This window comes from Pseudorca crassidens, chromosome 1, assembly GCF_039906515.1.
Source record: "Pseudorca crassidens isolate mPseCra1 chromosome 1, mPseCra1.hap1, whole genome shotgun sequence".
Lineage (NCBI taxonomy): Eukaryota > Metazoa > Chordata > Mammalia > Artiodactyla > Delphinidae > Pseudorca > Pseudorca crassidens.
Genome location: NC_090296.1, coordinates 88,351,310 through 88,369,813, shown reverse-complemented (window position 1 = coordinate 88,369,813; position 18,504 = coordinate 88,351,310). Strand labels below are relative to the sequence as shown.

Sequence of the window (18,504 nt, the reverse complement as noted above, 5' to 3'; positions counted from 1 at the left end):
GCTAGAGGTGAGGTATGGGGCCAAACCTCTGCTCAGCTGGGCAGTGGGCAGAGGCCCTGGGCAGGAGGCCTAGAAGTTCTCATGATGGTAGGAGAAATGAATCCCGTCCTGCCTGTTGATGAGCTGACAGGCCTTTTCCACATTCTTGGTCATGCCATGGGGGTCACAGCTAAACACCCCGATCTTCTGGACCTGTTGGAGGAAGAAGTGAAGGCTAGCTCAGTGTTCAGAGGGAGGGCTAGCTCCATGTTCATGTTAAAGACCAGCAAGAGTCCTTGGTGAGGACCATTCCGTGTTCCTGATGAAGGTTTGCTTTGTACCATGCGTGGTGAGGGCTGCCTCAATGTTTATAAAACTAACTCAATTTTGGTAGACTTGCTCTCTGTGCGTCCAGCCTTTACCGTTTTCCAACGCATTTGCTAGCTTCAGGTGCAAGATCAGTGTTTCCAATAGGGGCCAGGTTAATCAATGTCCAAGTTGAGGACAGTTTAGTGTCTCATTGAGGGCTAGCCCAGTTTTTATGAGAGTGTGGCTAGCATAGTGTTCGTGGTGAAGGTTAGCTTGGTGTCCAGGGTGAGGGCTGGACAGCATTAGTGGTAAGGATAATTCTGAGTCTGTGGTGAGGACCAGCCCAACCACCAAGCCTTTCCTTCTGGACAAGACATCACGGCTTCAGAGGTGGCAAGTCCCTGCTGCCTGATTCCTCCCTTTGCCCCTCAGGGTGACCCATACCTCTCCCCTTCCATTCCATTACCCCACCAATATCCCTGGGGGTGGATTCTCCTTCCCCTATGGAGCAGGTTTGGGAGCTTTGCTCAGACCCCAAACAAAGGTGAAGAAAACCTGAATATGGGGTGGGACTGACCTTTGGGTGGACCTCCTGCAGAGAGTCGAAGAAGGGTTCGAAGGGGGGTCAAAGTGGGTGATGGAGCGCAAGCCCGTTAACAGACTCCGGTTCAGCACCTTCTGGAAGTGCCGCTCACAGATGTACTGGGGGAGGGAGTAGAGGAGGAAGGTCACAGCCAGGCAGAGCCAGGGTCAGCTCCTAGTCCAAATGGTGGTCCACCCACCTGCCTTGGCCATCCTTACCCTCAACCCACATCACTGAGCTGCTCTGCCTGGCCGGCCCTGATGTACCAGCATGGTGGTCCTGAGGTCACACTTCTCAGCCAGCTGGGTGGTGTAGATGTGCACGGACACCAGGTCCTGGTGGTCATTCTCCTCCACCCCCCAGATGATGTCAGCCAGCCACTCAAACTGCCGCTGGGTCCGTGTCACCCAGATGAAGTAGATCTGGGGACAGGGCTAGAGCTTGGGACCCAGCTCATCTCAGGCTCTCTACACCCCAGGAATCATCACACCAATAGAAGCCTTCTGGTCTCTAGCAGCTTGTGCCTCTCCCCAGATAGCCTGGGGAGGTGGAAATGTATGGGGCCACAGGGCCATGCTCTGAGGCAGAAGATGGTGTTGCCCCAGGGCACAGAGCAGTGGAAGTGAGCAATAGCCTGGGGCCATGAGAAAGGAGTGTGTCAAGTGAGCTGAAGGTTTGCTGGGGTGGGAAGCAGCTTTCTCTTGCCGAGCCTGACCTTCCACTCCCTCCAGTGGGCCCTTCTCAGGCTGCTAGGCTCCCAACCTACAGGCTGCCCAGAGGCAGAGGGTCCCGCTAAGGGGTATGTCACAGAACAGCCTCTGGAAAGACCCAGCTGGCTGCCTGGAGTGGATGGGCATGGGCTCAAAGAGAGACCAGGGGAATGGAAGCTGCCCCGGGGGGTACCCACCTCCAGCTTCTGATGGGGAGAAACGGGGCTGTGTGAGTTAAGAGGCAGAGACAGAGCTGGTACGGACAGAGGGGCAGGGGAGCTGTCACCCTCTGAGTGCTGACAGCATACAGGCTGCGCCTCTGCCTGCTGCATTCCTGTGGCCCTGACTCACCTGCCAGGCCCAGAGAGACAAGCAGGGGCCTGCCACCAGGGCCAGGGTGAGGCGAAGGGGCCTGGTGTGGAGGGGCCTCAGGGCCTGGGCTGTGCTCCTAGAGCCATCCAGGCCCGCCAGCCCTGCCTTGCTGCCTCCCCTCCTCTTCCTCTTGAGAGCAGAGCCAGTTTCACTTGTGCCCCACCCCAAGTATGCCCTTCCCTCTCCCGACCGGACCGGACAGTGCTTCAAGTGCTGGCTTCCTCTCCAACGCTGCCTGGAGGGACTCTCAGAAGCACATCCTACGTGGGGCACCCCCTAACTGAGGGAAGAGCCTGGAAGGCATCAGCAAAACAACTCTGTCCCTTAGGGTCCAGGAATACCCCAAGTCCCTTGGGGTCAGGCCAACTCAGCCTTTCCCAGACCAGGGAGGCCAAGGACAGAGGCAGGAGACAGGTTCAGATGGACACGGTGATAGGGAGCAGGGGGCCAGGGGCTGGTGGGAGGAGGGGACACTCACCTTCCTACAGAACACTTGGCAGCTGACCGATGACTTGGTCTTTGAAGATGGAGGCAAAGGGGGTGACCCCAATGCCCCCTCCCACCAGCACGGACACCTCAAACTTACGCCACTCCTGGTGGCCCTCTCCAAATGGTCCATCGAGGCACAGCTGCAGGGAGGGGAGTGTGTTTGAGTTAAGTTCGGCTACCACCATAGTTCTGAAGCCAGAAATGGGAGGCAGGGAAATGCAGGTAGGTGTATGGAGTGGGGAGTAGTGGGGGGCTTGTAGCATCATCTGGAAGAATCGGTCTCTGGATAGGGGAAGGGAGGAACGCAGTGGGGAGTCTGGGGCAGCAGGACCGAGGCCTGCTAAGGGACTGTGGGAGCATGTGGTGCATCCGGCCTGGGTCTGGGCACCTTTGGATGTTTGGCACAGCTGTCACCCGTCGGGGGTGAGTAGATCTCCCTGAGGCGGGTGGTCCACGGCCCTGCTGCCCGGATGTGCAGGCTAAGCGTGTCCTCGTGGGGCGCAGAAGTCAGGGTGAAAGGGTGGCACTCTGTGGTCCCCAGAGCCAGGCAGGCGATCCGCACCCACTGTCCTGACTTGTACTCAAAGCCTTGGGGCCGCTGGAACTCGAGGCGGGTCACTCCTGAGGAGGGAAGGTGGGTGGGAGGTGGCTGTCTTGAACCCAGCAACAATGTGACCCCTAGAGAGTTCCCCAACCTGCAGCCTCAGCTCTGCTTTTGGAATATGACAGAGGAGGCCTCCCGCGATCAGAGATCATTACTCCCCTCAGGCCACGTCTACCCTGAGGGGGTGCTGGGCAGCACTGGGGTTGGTGGTCAGCCTGGCCTGGGCTCCTCCTCTCTCTGTTGTGAGAGAGGCTCAGGTCCCCTGGCAAAGAGCCTCTTACCAGCTCCCTCATCCCTACCACCTCAAGGACCCTGCTAACTCCACTGGGCCAGGCCAGGAGATTTCAAGGTCCAGGCTCTGCCCCTGGCCTGTCAGCTTCCTCAGTACCACCAGCCTGCTCCCCTGACAGCCTCTATGTTGGCACCTGAAGGCAGCAGCTCCGCCCTCACCACACTGATCTCCACCTTCTTTCCGGCTCAGGCTCACCAGCTTGTCCCCCATGTAGGTAAGTACTGGGACCAGGTAGAAGATGTGGAAACGGGGCAGCTGGATCAGAGGGAAGCTGCCATGGATGATGAGCTGGATAGAGCAAAGAGTATAGCTGAGATCCAAGCCACACTCACAACAGGGTCTGACCCCTGCATCCCTTCCCAATTGGCCCCTCCAATTCTCACCTCACCAGGTGCCATGTTCCTTCCAGGCTCCAAAACTTAACCTCTCCCAACCCATCCTCCAAAGCATTTATGTTAATGAGACTATTTGCATCTTCCTGACACCATCCTAGACCAAGCCACCTGCATTCATGCGGTAGCCTCCTACTTGGTCTTCCACTGGGTTGCCCCACTGTGATCCATTCTCTCCAAGACAGCCAGTGTGACATTTTAAAGTTTGTTTTATCACGTCATTCCCAGCTCAAAAGGCCTTAGATGATTTCCCATTGCACCACAAGGCCTTGCAATGTTCTGGCCTCTACCTGCCAGCATTTCCCCCTCCCTGTTCTTCAAACACGGCAAGTCCTTTCTGCTTCAGGACTTTGCACCTGCTGCTCCCTCTGCTGGGAATGCCTTTCCCCTACTTCTTCCCATCCATCTCACTTTTCAGGTCTCAGCAGAAATGCCACCTCCTCAGGCCTTCACCCAGCCCTCTCTATCCCTTCTCCCTGTTAACTCCCTTCAGAGCATTGTCGTCATCCACGATACTTGTGTTCCTTCATCCATGGACATGTTTACTGTTGTTCTCCCCACTGGACTAGAGGAGTAGGGACTGTGTCCATTTCATTTGCCATGACACTCTCAGCTCCAATCAGTTTCTGCCTGGCACATGGTAGGTGCTCAGTAATTACTGAGTTAATGGAAGGAGTTTCCCCAATTTACCCTGTCCCTTTGGAGACTAAGAACACCTAACCAGTCCTCCTTTTCCATGAAATAACTGACAGGTATTGTCCAGCTCCGGTCCTTTCCCCAACAAGCTGGTCTAATGTGGTCAGACACGACTTGCCCCCTTCTTCCCACTTGCTTGGTCCTGAGTATGGTCAGCCTGGCTCCCGCCTCCACGTCTTCTCAGGACCTGCTCACAGAGGGCTCACAAGTGACCAAACCCCGAGGTCTCCCTTCAGACTGCATTCGCTCCCGTGCTTGGCAGCCTGTGGCCCTAGTGACCACCCCCGCCTTGCCACTTCTGCAACAGTGCTCTACTGGTTCTCCCTCTTTCCCTCTCTGGCTGTTTACTTTCTATCTCCTGCACTGGCTCTGCTCCTTCTCCCACCCCCAATCCTGTGTGTTGCCCAAGCCTGATTTCCTCACCCTCTGCTCTTCTCTTTCTATGATCTCCCACCTGGCGCAGCCTCTCAGCTGAGCCACAGCCCTTCAGCTGCAGCTGCAGCCTGCACAGGTCCACCATGTCCTGCCACCACCTACTGCCCTGTTGGCCACTCATAGCCAGGCCCATCTCCTCTGTGCCCCGAATATTCCACCATCATTCCCACCTCTGCACCACTGTTCGTGCCTTTCTCCTTCTTCTTCTTTTTTTTTTTTTGGCCCAACCAGGGATTGAACCTCGACCCTCGGCAGTGAAAGCACAGAGTCCTAACCACTGGACCTCCAGGGAAGTCCCTCATGCCCTTCCTTCCACCTGGAATGCTCTTCAGTTTCCACTCTGCCCTGTCAAACCTTAGCTTATCTCTCCTTAAGCTTAGCACAAGTTCCACCTTCTCCCCAAAGTCTTCTCTAACCAGTTTGGCCCAAACGAAACTCCTTTCAATGAGCTCTTCTAACTGACTGACTGGAACACTCAGCTCAGCAATTAATCCTGTATTATCTGTTCATTTTGATCATTTCACATGCATGGCACTTATCTCTGCAGCAAATCCTCAGTTCCTGAGGGCAGAGCTTAGAGTCTCCCCCTCCTCTGCTGGGCCTAGCACAGAGCAAGTATATACTAGACCCTCAACACATAACAGTTAAAGTGAACTCTGGTTCCTCATTCAGCTCTCCATTCCTCCAGCTGAGTGTTACCCTATTCTTGAAACTTTCTCCACAGAGCTAACTCAAACCTCCTTGGGCTCTTCTCTCAATTGGCTCCAGTTTTCCCAAGTTCCTCTTTCATTAAGGAGCCCACGCCCACCCCCAAGGCTTTCTGAGAATCCAACCAGGCTGAGAACAATGTCAAGGTGACTTCATACTCCTTTGTTTATACATCTTGCTTGGTGTTGGCTCTACCTTTAAACCACAAAGCTGCTGCAGGGTCATGGTTGACTGAGGAGCCTGGGGAACAGCCTGCCAGCTCAGTTTCTGCTGTGCTAACTCCACCCTCTACAGCCTGGATCAGGAGCCTGGACACCCTTCCCCAGGGTCTGCTCCACACTGGGGTCGTTTACTTGTAACTTCTCTTTCTGCCAGAGGTCAAGTGGCCATACCTGAGATAAACAGGAAGGCAGCAGGTGCTTTGGCTCTGATCTCCCCCCAGATGAGATGCTCCCAAGCTGCAGGGGCTAGGACTTCCCAGCAGAGTGGCCTGCACCTTTCTGAGCTGCTAACTTCCCTTCTGGATCCCCCAGTGATCCCCACAACCGGGGATAAATCAGAAACCGGTCTTGGTCTCAGGGTACCAGGCTGGCCACTCTTCTGGGTCTCCCATCTAGTTCAAAAAAGCTGCTTTATCACCAGAAACAAGACCATCATTTCCACCCCTAACAGAAACAGTAACCCAGATGCTAGGGCTGTACCCATTATCAGGAACGTTGGGAGGGAGGCATAAATTAGCCACAATTTCCAGAGAAACTAACGTCATCGGTTCTAGGAAACATCCTAAGCCCAGGCTGGATAGTCATCTTCAGAACCATGAAGTGCTGAGCAGGTTGGAAGCAGACCCTCCTACCTACCAGTGAAGACAGACTGCACCCCAGCACCAGCCTGACCCAGGCAATGATGACCTTTCTCCCTTGTCTCAGGACAAAGGAGACCCCTGTGTGCAGTTCTGCCTGGAGCCAGGTGATAGGGCAGCCATCTGGGCTCTGCACTTCTTGAATGCTGGCAGCCAAGCTATCATCAATGGGGACATCAGAGCATTGGGACTTGGTTTAACTCCTCAGCAAGGCCCTCAGGGTGCCCTTCGGGGAAATGCCTGTGTCTGTGAGAAAGGCAGGCCAAGTAGAGCCATGACATAGGGGCACAGATCAGAGTCATCTCTGGAAATAGCCAGCTGAAGCAGCTGAGGACAAAGCCAGGGAAAGGTGAAAAGGGAACAGGAGAGAAGAAGGGAGGGAATGTGAAGGAAGGGAGGCAGGGGCCCAGGTTAAGAAGGAAAGGGGAGAGGTGGAGTCTTAAAAATCCATTTTATCAACAGTCCAATGAAGACATTTTGAGCAAGTTCATTAACTTTACAGGTGGCATTTAGCTAGCTGGATGGATGTAGCTAACACCCCAGAAAACAGGATCAGAACAAAAGTGGCAGAACCTATTTAAGGTAAGTTTCTCTTTAAGAAGGTGACGCTCCCTTGAATGCAGACAGTCCACCCAAGAACCCAAACCACCACCCAAAGGTAGGGAAAGACTGACTGGGCAGAAATGATGTGGGGTGTCTGGAAGGAATGCAGATCAGCCAGGTAAGGCTGCTACTACAAATCCCATGCCAGGGAGTCAGTCTTCCAAGTGCCGCATATTGGGTCAGCCTACCTGAGAGCCCCATACTATATAAGCTCCACCTTTTGAGAGAGATACGGAGAAGTGAAGAGGATACTTGAAATAACTAAGGGGATGGAGAACTGATGTCTCAGGCATCACTGCCTCCCTGGAAACATCTGCCCAGACTCCGCTGGCCTGGTTCACAGCAAAAAGCCCTCACCAGCACGTAGAGCAGGATGTAGAGGTGGTGGGTCAGCCAGAAGCCCCGGAAGCTGCGGCGCTGGAAGTGGTGGGAGGCGAAGATGTACATGACGGTGAGAACCAGGAGCAGCATGACCCCCGTGAGACCTGCAAATGAACATGGGGTGAAGGGCAGAGGCGCAGGGCCTCACAGAGGGGGCTGTTCTGAGGCTGCCAGGGTCCCCTCTCCACTCCACAGCTCCAGGCAGGGGGCGGAAAGCCCAGCATCCTTCCCTCTTCCTCTCTCCGACACCACTGATCACAGGTACCTTTCATCTCAACAGATCCTACTTGTCCTTCGCGGACCTTGTCATGATGGTTATTTTTCAAGCACCTGTGTCATTACTTGTTTTACGTCTGTCACTTTCTTGACTCTCAGGTCCACAGGAACAGGGACCAGGCTAGGCTAGTTCACCACTGCACCTGAGTGCCTAGTGCAGGGCCTGGCACACCATGGGCCTTATGGACATGTGTGCTGAATGAATGAATGTACAGGGCAGCTGCTCTGAGCCCTCTGTGGAACTCTGGACATCGTAGGCCCTGCCATCAGGGAGTCGAGGCTTGGCCAGCATTCCAGCTGCACTGTACCTGGCAGCCACAGCACCAAGCATGAGCACTGGCACTGTTAGTGAGCGAGTGGGACCACACTGTCGCTGCTCATCACCAGAGCCCCCATGGATCTGGCCCAGACCTGGTGGGAGATCCCTCCTCTCAAAGGGGATCCCAGGCTAGGGGTGCACAGGAGGGCAATACTGGAGCCATTCCAGATAACGGCCCCTCAAGTGATCAAGGAGAGAGGCAGAAGTGAAGAAGATTAGAGCCCTGTAGTGTGGAAAAGCAGAGGTTAAGAAGGGATCTAGCCAAAGCCTGTAAAGTCCTGAATGGAGAGAAGGGCATAAACGCGGCCTGATCCAGTAAACCCCAGTGTGCAGGAGTTAGCAAGCATTCCCTGAAGTTCAAAGCCGATCGTTTCAGGATTTAAAGAAAAATGAAAAACAACACGCTGTGTTTCACAGAAAGGAGTGCAGAAAACATCTTACCCCAAGGAGGGAACAGAGTGAAAATATAAATAGCTTCAAGAAGCATTTGAATAGATTCACAGCTAATAGCTCTAAAATGGGTGATTATGGGGAGTTAGGAATATGCCCCTAAACAGCTCTTGTCAAGACAGACTACAGAATGGAGGGGGAGAAGGGGAGGGGGCGTCCACCAGGCTCCACAAAGAGCCTGGTCCCTCCCGCATGCAGCTGGGGCATAGCATTCCTCAAAGTCACTGTCATGGTAGGTGTGTGTGTCGGGGCTGGAGGGGTGCACTCCCATTCCTCAGAGGGAGGGACTAGCTCAGAACCAGGGCAGAAGCCCAGCTAAGCTCCTGAGAGAAGGCCTGGAATGCAGAGTCTCCTACTGCCCAGGAGAGCGCTCGGGGCAAGGGCAGAGCCTGGCTCACCGTGAAGGCTGTGAGGGCTGAGTGAGAGCGACTGGGCTGCCCGTGGCAGACAGAACCCAGAGCCTGGAACTCAGAGGCAGGCCCAGAAATTCACAGAGCAGAGAGGGCTCTCACCTGGCATGGTCTGGAAGAACCACCAGTAACACTTCTGGGGGAACTCAGACCTGAGGGTTAGGGAAAGCAAGGACGGATCCTGTGAGGAGATGTCTGGGACCTCCAGAAAGGATCCTCCAGAGGAAGCACCCCACACCAGTCACCAGTCTCCCTTTCTGTGACTTGGGATTGGGGACTCAGGCTGGTCATTGTCCTGTAACTTGGAGGGTGACACACTCCTCTGAACCAAGAGAATTTCTGCAAAGGATTCCACCCCCTTCACCCCCGAGCCAGGCCACACACACGCACACACACACACATATACACACTCACTCACCCGTTGTCATGGAAGAGGCCAGGTAAGAGGCAGGAAAGGATGCTGAGTGGGCTGATGGAGAAGAGGTAGACATTCACCACACGGCCTGCACTGTGTTAAGGCTAAGGAAGACCAGACAGGGTGGGGTTGAGCCTGGGACCAGCCCACTGGGGGTGCTCAACCCATTCAGCCCAAGCTCTAGGACTCCAGCCAGCCAGAGTTGGGGGACTGAAAAAGGACCCTAGGGATCTGGACTTCTATTCTTTAATAAACCTCCTGTTCCTCCCCTGCCCCATATACACACCATCCATGAAAATAGCCACATTGCGTCTGAAATTATACCATTAGAAGTTCATTCCTTTGGTTTCTCTCATAGAATTACGTGTTTTTGTTTGTTTGGCTCACCAAGAGGCTTGTGGGATCTTAGTTCCCCGACTAGGGATAGAACCCAGGGCCCTGGCAGTGAGAGCATCCAGTCCTAACCACTGGACCACCAGGGAAGTCCAAAGTTAAAGATTTGCTACCTTTGGCATAGCTGGTGATTCCTATCTACCTACTGATTTTATAAAAGGTTACAAGTCTCATGTACATATCACTTCTTTATAGCCTTTCAATTTTCTACTTTCCAACAATGTTATAAAATAGTAAGGGCAAACACAATAAAATAGGCACCAACTTGTAGAAACAATGCTGTGCCAAGATGTTAAGGCAGCCAAAACTGGTCTGTTGGCTGGCAGGCAATGCCATTTGTCCAGCGGGTAGCTCAGGGTATGACAGCTGACTCCTCAAAAGCAGCTCGAATATTGGTGCATGAAAGTATAGCTTGTTCCTGAGTCAAGGACCTTCTAAACCCATTTAGGGAGTTGTTGGGAAGAGTAAATGAGATGAACCCTATTAAGTGCCTGGCATGCAACAAATGCTCAATAAACATTCGCTGGATCTGCACAGTCACAGAGTCTAAAGCCTAATCCTGCTGGTCTGGTAACCTCCATCCTGGTGTGTGATACTGGGAAAAGCGACCTGTGTGAGCCCTGCCCCTCTCACCAGGTGCTTGTCTCTGATGCATGTGTTTCGCCGCCCATCTTCCATGTCTCAAGCCAGTGTGCCCTGGACCTCCCACCCTGCCCTCTGGGTCCTGACCCCTCCTCACAGTGCCATCACTCCGGAAGAGTGCAGGGTTGACGTCCTGCCATCTGGTAACTGGAGGCAGGCCCAGTGTTGCCCTGGCCTTTGTGTAAGAGGGCAGGCCCAGATCCCGGCCTGGCTGCAGGCAACTGGCCAGGTGGTCTGTGCGGAAGAACTTCAGTGGCCCAGGCAAGAAATCGGGATGAGATACCAAGTCTGAGGGAGCTCCTCTGGCCCATGCCCCAGGCTCCAATCAGCCCCAGAGGGACCTGAGCCATACAGAGGGAGCCATGGTCAGCAGGTCAGAAGCTCTCTTAGCAGCGAGAGAGTGCAGGCTCCCAGCCCTGGGCACCCCTCCCTGCCCAACTCTGGAGCTCCAGCTGAACTTCTTCCCAGGGGCCAGGCATACACAGCCTGCAGGGACAGCCTCAGCCTCACCTCATGCATCCTCAACCACCACATGGTCCTCTCACTCAGCGATCTGGGAGGCCATGCCCAGCAGCGGGTCCACATCTTCAGCTCTTTGTAGGTTTGGGTGCTTTGGGGGTGGGGAGAAGAGAGAGGCATGGCTAATGAGGCCAGCGGTTGGGCAGCCAGGCTCCCTCAACCCCACAGTTCATGTCCTGGGCCCACCCAGTCCTGCTATTTGCTCCCAAACTGCGGGGCCATTGCTTCTCTACAGGTTGATTCCCCACTCAGGGTGCGCAATGTCCCCATCCAAAGCTCATGCTGCTAGGACACAGGTCTCCACAAGCACAAGGAACCGAAAACTTTGCTTCTATTTCAGGAAACTCGACGGTATGGTTGACAAAGGCACTAGATCTAGGTCTTGGTCCTTGCTCGGTTAGTAACCAGCTGTGTGACAGGACCTCTCTGAACTCAGTGTCCTGCCCTTAATAAAAAGGGCCTTAGGGATTAATAAATAAAATAATAAACAGGTATTAGCAGGACACTGAGGTCTCTTTCAGCTCAGCTCCATGACTCTGATTCTATGCTTGCCTCTTCCCTCTTTCCTCCCACCGCCTTCCCCCTTTATGAACACTCTACACAAAGTATCTGATTTTGCTTTAAATTAATGGTCAATGGTCTTTACCCATACTGGCCTGGACAGATGATGCCTGGTAATCTCTCAGAATTCCTTTCTCCACCTTGCCCTCCCCACATGTTCACATTCACACACTGCCCTGGTGTGTCTAACTGGGAAATTTCCTTGGGGGCTGGGATGGCTGGGGTACTCCATTGCCTACAGGGGACCTGGAGTTGTCAAGGGAGAAGGAAAACCTGGAAGGAAGTGATAGATGTAGAGCCACATCTGCACAGGCCCCTGCTGTGCCTCACACAGCCCTGAGGTGGGCATGGAGGACTGACGTTTGACGGTGTATAGCTACCTGGTCATCTCAGACAGTTGGTAGGGGAGATGGCTGGGGTGCCCCAGGCTGCTTCCTCTACCCCAGCCCATCCCAGCTGGCTGCCTCAGTCCTACTGCCCCCCTTCACCACACACCCTCAGACACACACACACCCACATATGTGCCCCCAGCCCTGACCTCTCGGCTCCAGTAGCTATCGCAGACCCGGAGAGCTCTGGAGACACTTGAGTTCCTATTGATGACCCCTGGAAGTGGCAGCTGGCATTTCTGAAATGCAAGGAGGTTAGTGGTGACCGAGGCTATGAAGCCCCAATGTCAGGCATCAGCTCTAGTCTCCAAGGCTAGAGCCAAGGGTCCAGGCTATTGCTTCCTTGAGGTGGTGTGTGGTCAGGGTAGGTCCTGAACAACCTGAATTTTTGGAAGCAATAAAAAATAAAAATAAAGAAAACATCAGACCAAACGTCTAAAAGTGTATCCCTTATTTGACCATGTTTCATTCTCTCTCTCTTCTTCTCTCTCTCAATAGAGAAAGAGACAGAGACAGATAAACTGTCAACTGAAAGAAAAAATGCACAACATAGGAGTTGTGAGTTTCAATTTTATTCAGGAAACTTACTGAGGACTATAGGCCAGGAAACAGCCTCTTAGTAGCTCTGAGGGGACTGCTCCAAAGAGGGAGGGGGAGAACCCAGTATATATAGGATTTGGGCTAGGGAATGGGTGCAGTCAAACATACATTTCTGTAAAAGGTTACTGCTAGTCACAAGGATCAGATACCTCAGTAAATGGTTTTTGTGTTTTTCTGTGTATGGGAAGGTGCAACAATCTGGGTCCATTAAAATTTTTTCCTGAGATACCTCTAACTATCTAAGGGGTTTGTTTTCCCAAAGCACTGAGTGTCTTATCCTGTTTTTTGTCCCGAATTCCTTTTCAGGGTGTACTGTTAGAAGGCGACTGCAGCGGCTAATGACCTGATCCTTGTAGAGCTGGATGGTGGGCAACATTCTTTATATATCTTTTTATATATGTAAATTAAAACATTTAAAAAAGGATTATTAATCGTTCTTTTGAAATTACTTGTCTATGTATAACTCAATTACTATGATTTCTTGGCCATCATAGGCCATATCCAGAAATTGGTCCAGAGTAAAAATAATCTAATCCATGAACTGTTTTAACTTATAACGCAATTGTAAAAAAATAGACTGCATGCTTTATTTTATATACTTTTAATTTAATATGTATATTTTTAAGTTTATTTTTCATTATTTTGGACTCAATACTTTTCTTCAGCTCTCACACATTTTTATTGTAATTCCCTCCAAAGGCTTATAAGCCCCACTTCCTGTCCTTATAGCTAAAAATATCCCCAGTGTAGTGTCAACACCTGCGGGCTTTGTGACTCACCCTCTGAACCTCAGTTAGCCCGTCTTTAATTGGAGGATTAATATCTAAACCAGCTGCAGAAAAATGGACATTAAGGTGCTCAAAAACCACAATGATGTATCTTTTTAAACAACTGTTGTTCTTCTTTCCCTCCATATTCACTGTTCCCTGGGGAATGGGCACAATTCTGATTGATAAGCCTGTCCTGAGGTCTCCTGAGGCAGATTTTTCTCAATATACACCTCCACCCCTCCAAACACACAAACATCTGAGCCCCTCCCTCACCTCATGTAGACGCCAGGGGGCACCATGGTGGAGAAGAACTGCTCAGAGGCCACCAGGAACTCCGGAGAGATGCTGGGGTCCAGGAAAGGGCGGTACTCTGTCCACAGGGGTAAGAAGAGAAATAGGCTCTTTACCCTCACACACTCGTCACACGAACCCACCTGTCTTCTTTGTCTATGGATCCTGACCCCCTCCCCCTCCTCAAACCCCGCCTCAGCCCAGGTGTTCCCCAAACTCCCTCACCTGTGTAATTCGGCGGTGCTTGCTGCAGGAAGCTGGGCAGCCACTCATACATCGCGATGTTCTGAGGGTCAAGAGAGGGGGAAATGGGAGGCCAGCGCTGGAGCAGCCAGGCCAGGAAGGATCTGAGCTCAAGGAAGGCTTAGGTGTGAGACGAGGACCAGGCACGGCAGTCACGGGAGAGACACTCAAACAGGAGAGGGGAGGAGGTTCCCGTTGCCCACGAGGAACGAGGGCAGGGGGGAGGGGCAGCTAAATAACAATCACGAGAAAACCTCTGGTATAACTAGCGCTTTGCCTCCTTATCACTCTCAGGGACTTTCCCTAGACGGTAGCTGTCTGGGGAGGGGTGTTTCTGGGTGGGCTTGTCCAACGATGGAGGGCTCTGCGGGGCAGCGGAGTCTCCCGGGGACAAGGACGTGGGGGCAGGGCCGCGCGACCGACCTGGTAGGTGGCGATGACCCTCTTGCGCGCGTGCTGGAACAGCTCCTCGTCCCCCCAGAGCCGGTGCTGGCGGGCCAGCCTCTGCGCCCACAGGTTGTGGTAGCGGAACCAGAGCAGGCCCAGCGCCTGCAGGAAGGGCTCGCGGTTCCCTCGCTCCGCCCCGAAGGCTGCCCGCGCGGTGGGGACACAGGGGAGGAGTTGAGCGCGGGTGGGCCCGAGGGGGGCGCACCTCGCCGGCCCCAAGCCCGCGCCCCCGCCGCCTCACCGTACAGCCCCCGGGGCCCGCGCCGTCCCGTGGCGGGGTCGGGCGCAGTCCACATGCGCAGCGGGTCCTGCGCGTTCCGGGGAAAGGCGGGGTCGGGCCCCGACGCCAGCTGCCCACCGGAGAAGCTGCGCAGCTCGTCGCTCCAGGAGTGCGAGGAGCCATAGATGGCGCTGCCGTCCAGCCAGCCCGTCGCCTCGTTGGTCTGCGGGGACAGCGGGAGGCTGAGCCGGGGGTCGGGTGGCCGAGGCGGCTCAGGGCGGGCGAGGGCCGGGCGGCCGTTGCGGGTGGTGGGAGCCTCTCCACAGCTGCCTCAGGTCCCGCCCCACCCCACCCCCCCAGCCGCCTGCCCCGCCCACCAGGTCCCGGGGGTTGCTGGGGCTCTGTCCGGTCTCGGGGTCCCAGCGGCTTCTCTGAAAGGGCAGCACCACGTCCCCGCTCTGGTCGCGATCGAACACGGGGTCTCCGGGCGGGATGTGGATGTTGAGGAACTCGGCTGGGCAGCCAGGCTTTTCCACGCTCACCGGGTCCGAGAGCACGTGGTAGCCTGCCCGCAATGGGGGAAGGCGTGGGAGGGCCAGCTGAGGGCCGCTAAGCAGTCTATCTAGACCCCCCACCCGCTTCCCCTGAAGCTTCAAAAGACTCAGAAGCCATTACGGTCAAGTGTAAGCCTTGACCTCCCCACCCCTTCCCAAGCCTTCATCCAAACTGTTTTCCTTGTAAGTTTGGTCTTCTCCTTGGTAACTGGGAGGTGCCCAGTGAATGTGCCTAAGCAGTAGGGCTGGCAGCACCGGCTCCAAAATGCAGCTGGGAGCCTGCTGCCCAAAGGGCCTGCCAGACTCAGTGGGACACTGGACACTGGATAGCAAGTGTGGGCACCATGGATGGCCAGCAGGAGCTGAGCATTCCTGCTGGGAGCCAACAACCCACAGGCACTGCAGTCAGGCCCACTTGGCACCCCCATTTTGCTGGCCCACCCCCCAGCCCTCTTACCAGAATCAGAACCCTGCCCTGAACCTGTCCTAGGAGCCACAGGGGCAGAGTGAGAACAGAGTCCCCCCAAGAGTACCTACCAGATTATTTCCATGCTCCTCTAACCCCACTCCCATCAACAACTCAAGGTGACGCAGATTTATGCCTCCCCCAAGCAGACGTTCTCCCCCTGCTCCGACCCCTACCCCACCCCATTGCCTCCTCTTCCATCTCTCACCCCCTCTCTCAGACCCTCCATCACTCTCTCCCTTCATTCCCTGACTCCCCGCCTCAGACACAGAGGTGTCCAGCTGACCCCACTGGCTTCCCTTCCCCAGAGGTTGAGGCTCTCGTGGAAGAACACTCCCAGCACTGTGCGGTTTCGCAGGGAGGCCTGCCCTGCGGGGCCCCTCATGGCTGTGTTGCTAAGTGCCCGGGGGTTGGGCAAATGAGGCTCTCGGAAGGGCTGGTACACACCAACTGCATAGCTGGCTGGGATGAGGCGCTGCAGCCGGGAGCCTAGAGTAGGAGGGGTAGGGGCAAGGATGAATCCTCAGGGGGCTCCCTGACCTCTCTGCCAGGCTCCCTTCCACACCACAGATCCTAAAACCTTAGGAATGGGTGAGCCTTTGCTGGTACCTGCCAGCCCTTGCCCCTTAGCGGTGGCTACCTCCCTGACCCTGGGGCTCCATCTCCACTTGGCTCTCACCTACCTTTGCTGCCCCATCTGTGCTCCATGAGGTTGTTGTACCACCCATCAAATCGCTGCACCTCCCATGAAATGGGGTTCTGAGCTCCTGTGTGAGAACAGAGGGAAGGGGCAGCTGAGCGAATCAGTGCATGAGAGGACAGGCCAGCAGCAGAAAGTGGATACCCAGCACAGTGCAGGAGGTAGGGTATGGAGGGAGTTTACCCAGGGTATGTCCAAACTCAAGCCCAGTCTTTAAGCGGCTCACTGGACAACTATGGCAGGGAGCACTAAAGTGGTGTAGCCAGTGTGTGCTGATAAATGGCCTCAGAGAGGAAGAGAAGGGTGAAAGAGAACAGTGGCGGTGGCGCAAGGGATGTAGGAGCCTTCTACTGCCCTCACACCCCAACTCCCTGGGGGACAGGACAGAAACTGTTCCCAGCCCTAAAACATCATACAGTGCAAGAGTCAGCCACTCTTCCACCCAGTGAAGGACATGTCATTCTGTGACTCACCCCTGGGCAGGGGAAATATGGAGAGGGGCTTGGCTCTCTCTCGTTGAGCCGCTCTCAGAGCAAGGGTATGGGCCATGGGGCTGTGGCTTTGGGGCCTATTGTTACCCCTATCTTTTCCCCAGTTTCTTGGGTGAGATCAGGGACTGACTGGTCATGTGGATAACCTTGCTGCCTCCTCTTCTGGGGCATCATGTTCCCCATATGATTCCTCTATTGACCCTATTTTATTCTCCAAAAACTAGGGTCTAGGAGGAAGCACTCAGCTGTTGAGGAAAGAACTCAGGCAGTGGGGGCAGAAGGAAGGGTCTAGAATCAGAAGTGGAGCAAGGATCCTTCTGGTCAGTAGATCAGATGACCAGCCAGAGTCCTTTCCCCAAACTAGGAGGCTACAGGGCTTAGGCTCCCTGTCTGCTCACCTCAGAGAACAGAGAAAAGAAAAGGACTCTCATCAGCCAGAGAGAGACCCATTCCTCCGGTTGTCTCTCCACTCAGACCAAGGACAGGATCTCAGAGCTACTTTCCTGCCCCATGCCCTGGGAGCACGCACGTCAGCACACATCATACGTACACTCGCCAGGGGGTCTGAGAAGGTAGATGACTCAGGCCCTGATGTTTGAGCAAAGAACTCAACTAAGGATCCAGGACATGGGGCAGGAACTAGGGCAGCCACATACATGTGGTCTCTAAAATAAGATGAACCGGTGGCAGAACAAGGAGGCCGCCTCTTGGGTAGGGTATGGGGGAGAATACCTCTGGGAATAAGAGTTAAAAGCCGGGGGAAAAAAGGAAAATCCAAGGCCAAGGCAAGGAGAGGACTGGGAGGAAAGGGAACGTGAGCAGCTTTGGCAAGGGAGAAACTGCACGGGCTGCCTCACCATGCTATCGCCTCCAGCCAAGACCAATCACGCCACAGATTCTCTCTGCTTTCTCCTGGTGCATCCCCCACCCCTGATGATCAGAGACTTGCTCTTTTAACCTAATTTGTGGCACCTTAAGCTCACTTTTCTCCTCAGAGACCCAGACTACAGAGAATGGCCTCAGATTCTAATAAGAGACTGTCCAAAGCTGAAGTAACAAACGCTTATGGATATATTTTTTTTTCATTTTTATTTTTTTGCCATGCCATCAGGTCCCCGACCAGGGATTGAATTCAGGCCACGGCAGTGAAAGCCCAGAATTCTAACCACTAGGCCACCAGGAAACTCCCGGATCTTATTGATTTTTGTTTTTATCACATTGTGTTAAAACACTGGAGACTTCCCTTTAGCTTTGGGTCCAGTCCGATACCAAGATCCTTTATTGTTTTGTGTGTCTGATCAGTCTTTTCCTCTATGGGGTGTCAGGGGTCCTTACTGCGTGAAGAAAGAAGACAGAAGAGAGAGAAAGGGCCCCCAGTTTGTAAGGAATAAAACAGGAAGTGCTGACACAGCAGATGAAGGCTCCCTAATTCTGTGTATTTGGGGAAATTTTTCATTCCATTATCCATTCATCTAGTCAAGAAGCTTGAAATGAGCACTTACCATGTGCAGCGTGCTGGGTTAGCTAGGGACTAGGGATACAGAGGTGAATATGACACAGCTTCTGTCCTTGGAGGACCCCAGAGGATGCTGGGATGCTGTGCTTCTCCTCCAATCTGTACTCACCCATGGGCACCCATGGCCCAACCAGGAGTGTCCATGCCAGAGCCAAGCGGAAGCCCATGATGAAAATGTTAATAGGGCTCAGTTGTTAGAACACCCTAAAATGGAGACCCTAGAAAAAAGACAAAGGACAGAGAGAATGAGCTCCAGCAGTTCAGGAGAGTCAGGGCCTCTTGAGGCCCCTATGAATCAAGGCCTGGGGCTGGGCTAAGACCAGAGTGTGTAGCAAATGGCAGGAGACTGACTCTCTCCCAAGAATCTTTCATTCACTCAACAAACACTTGATAAGCACCCACTACATAGTGGGCACTGAC

At 54.0% G+C, this 18,504-nt stretch overlaps 1 protein-coding gene across 1 annotated transcript; it reads right to left on the bottom strand.

Moving 5' to 3' along the window:
* Positions 1-60: 60 nt before the first annotated feature.
* Positions 61-18,301, bottom strand: LOC137218937 (dual oxidase 1-like). Its single transcript, XM_067726824.1, is given in 24 exon segments — positions 61-192; positions 866-915; positions 918-990; positions 1,138-1,293; positions 2,432-2,468; positions 2,470-2,582; positions 2,831-3,063; positions 3,472-3,517; positions 3,519-3,626; positions 7,389-7,516; positions 8,970-9,019; positions 9,286-9,375; positions 10,230-10,605; positions 10,828-10,927; positions 11,936-12,000; positions 12,003-12,025; positions 13,430-13,526; positions 13,673-13,733; positions 14,114-14,280; positions 14,379-14,580; positions 14,735-14,923; positions 15,703-15,866; positions 16,061-16,144; positions 18,194-18,301. Coding segments are annotated over 24 exon segments (2,793 nt in total). The 5' UTR covers positions 18,252-18,301; the 3' UTR covers positions 61-69.
* Positions 18,302-18,504: the final 203 nt, after the last annotated feature.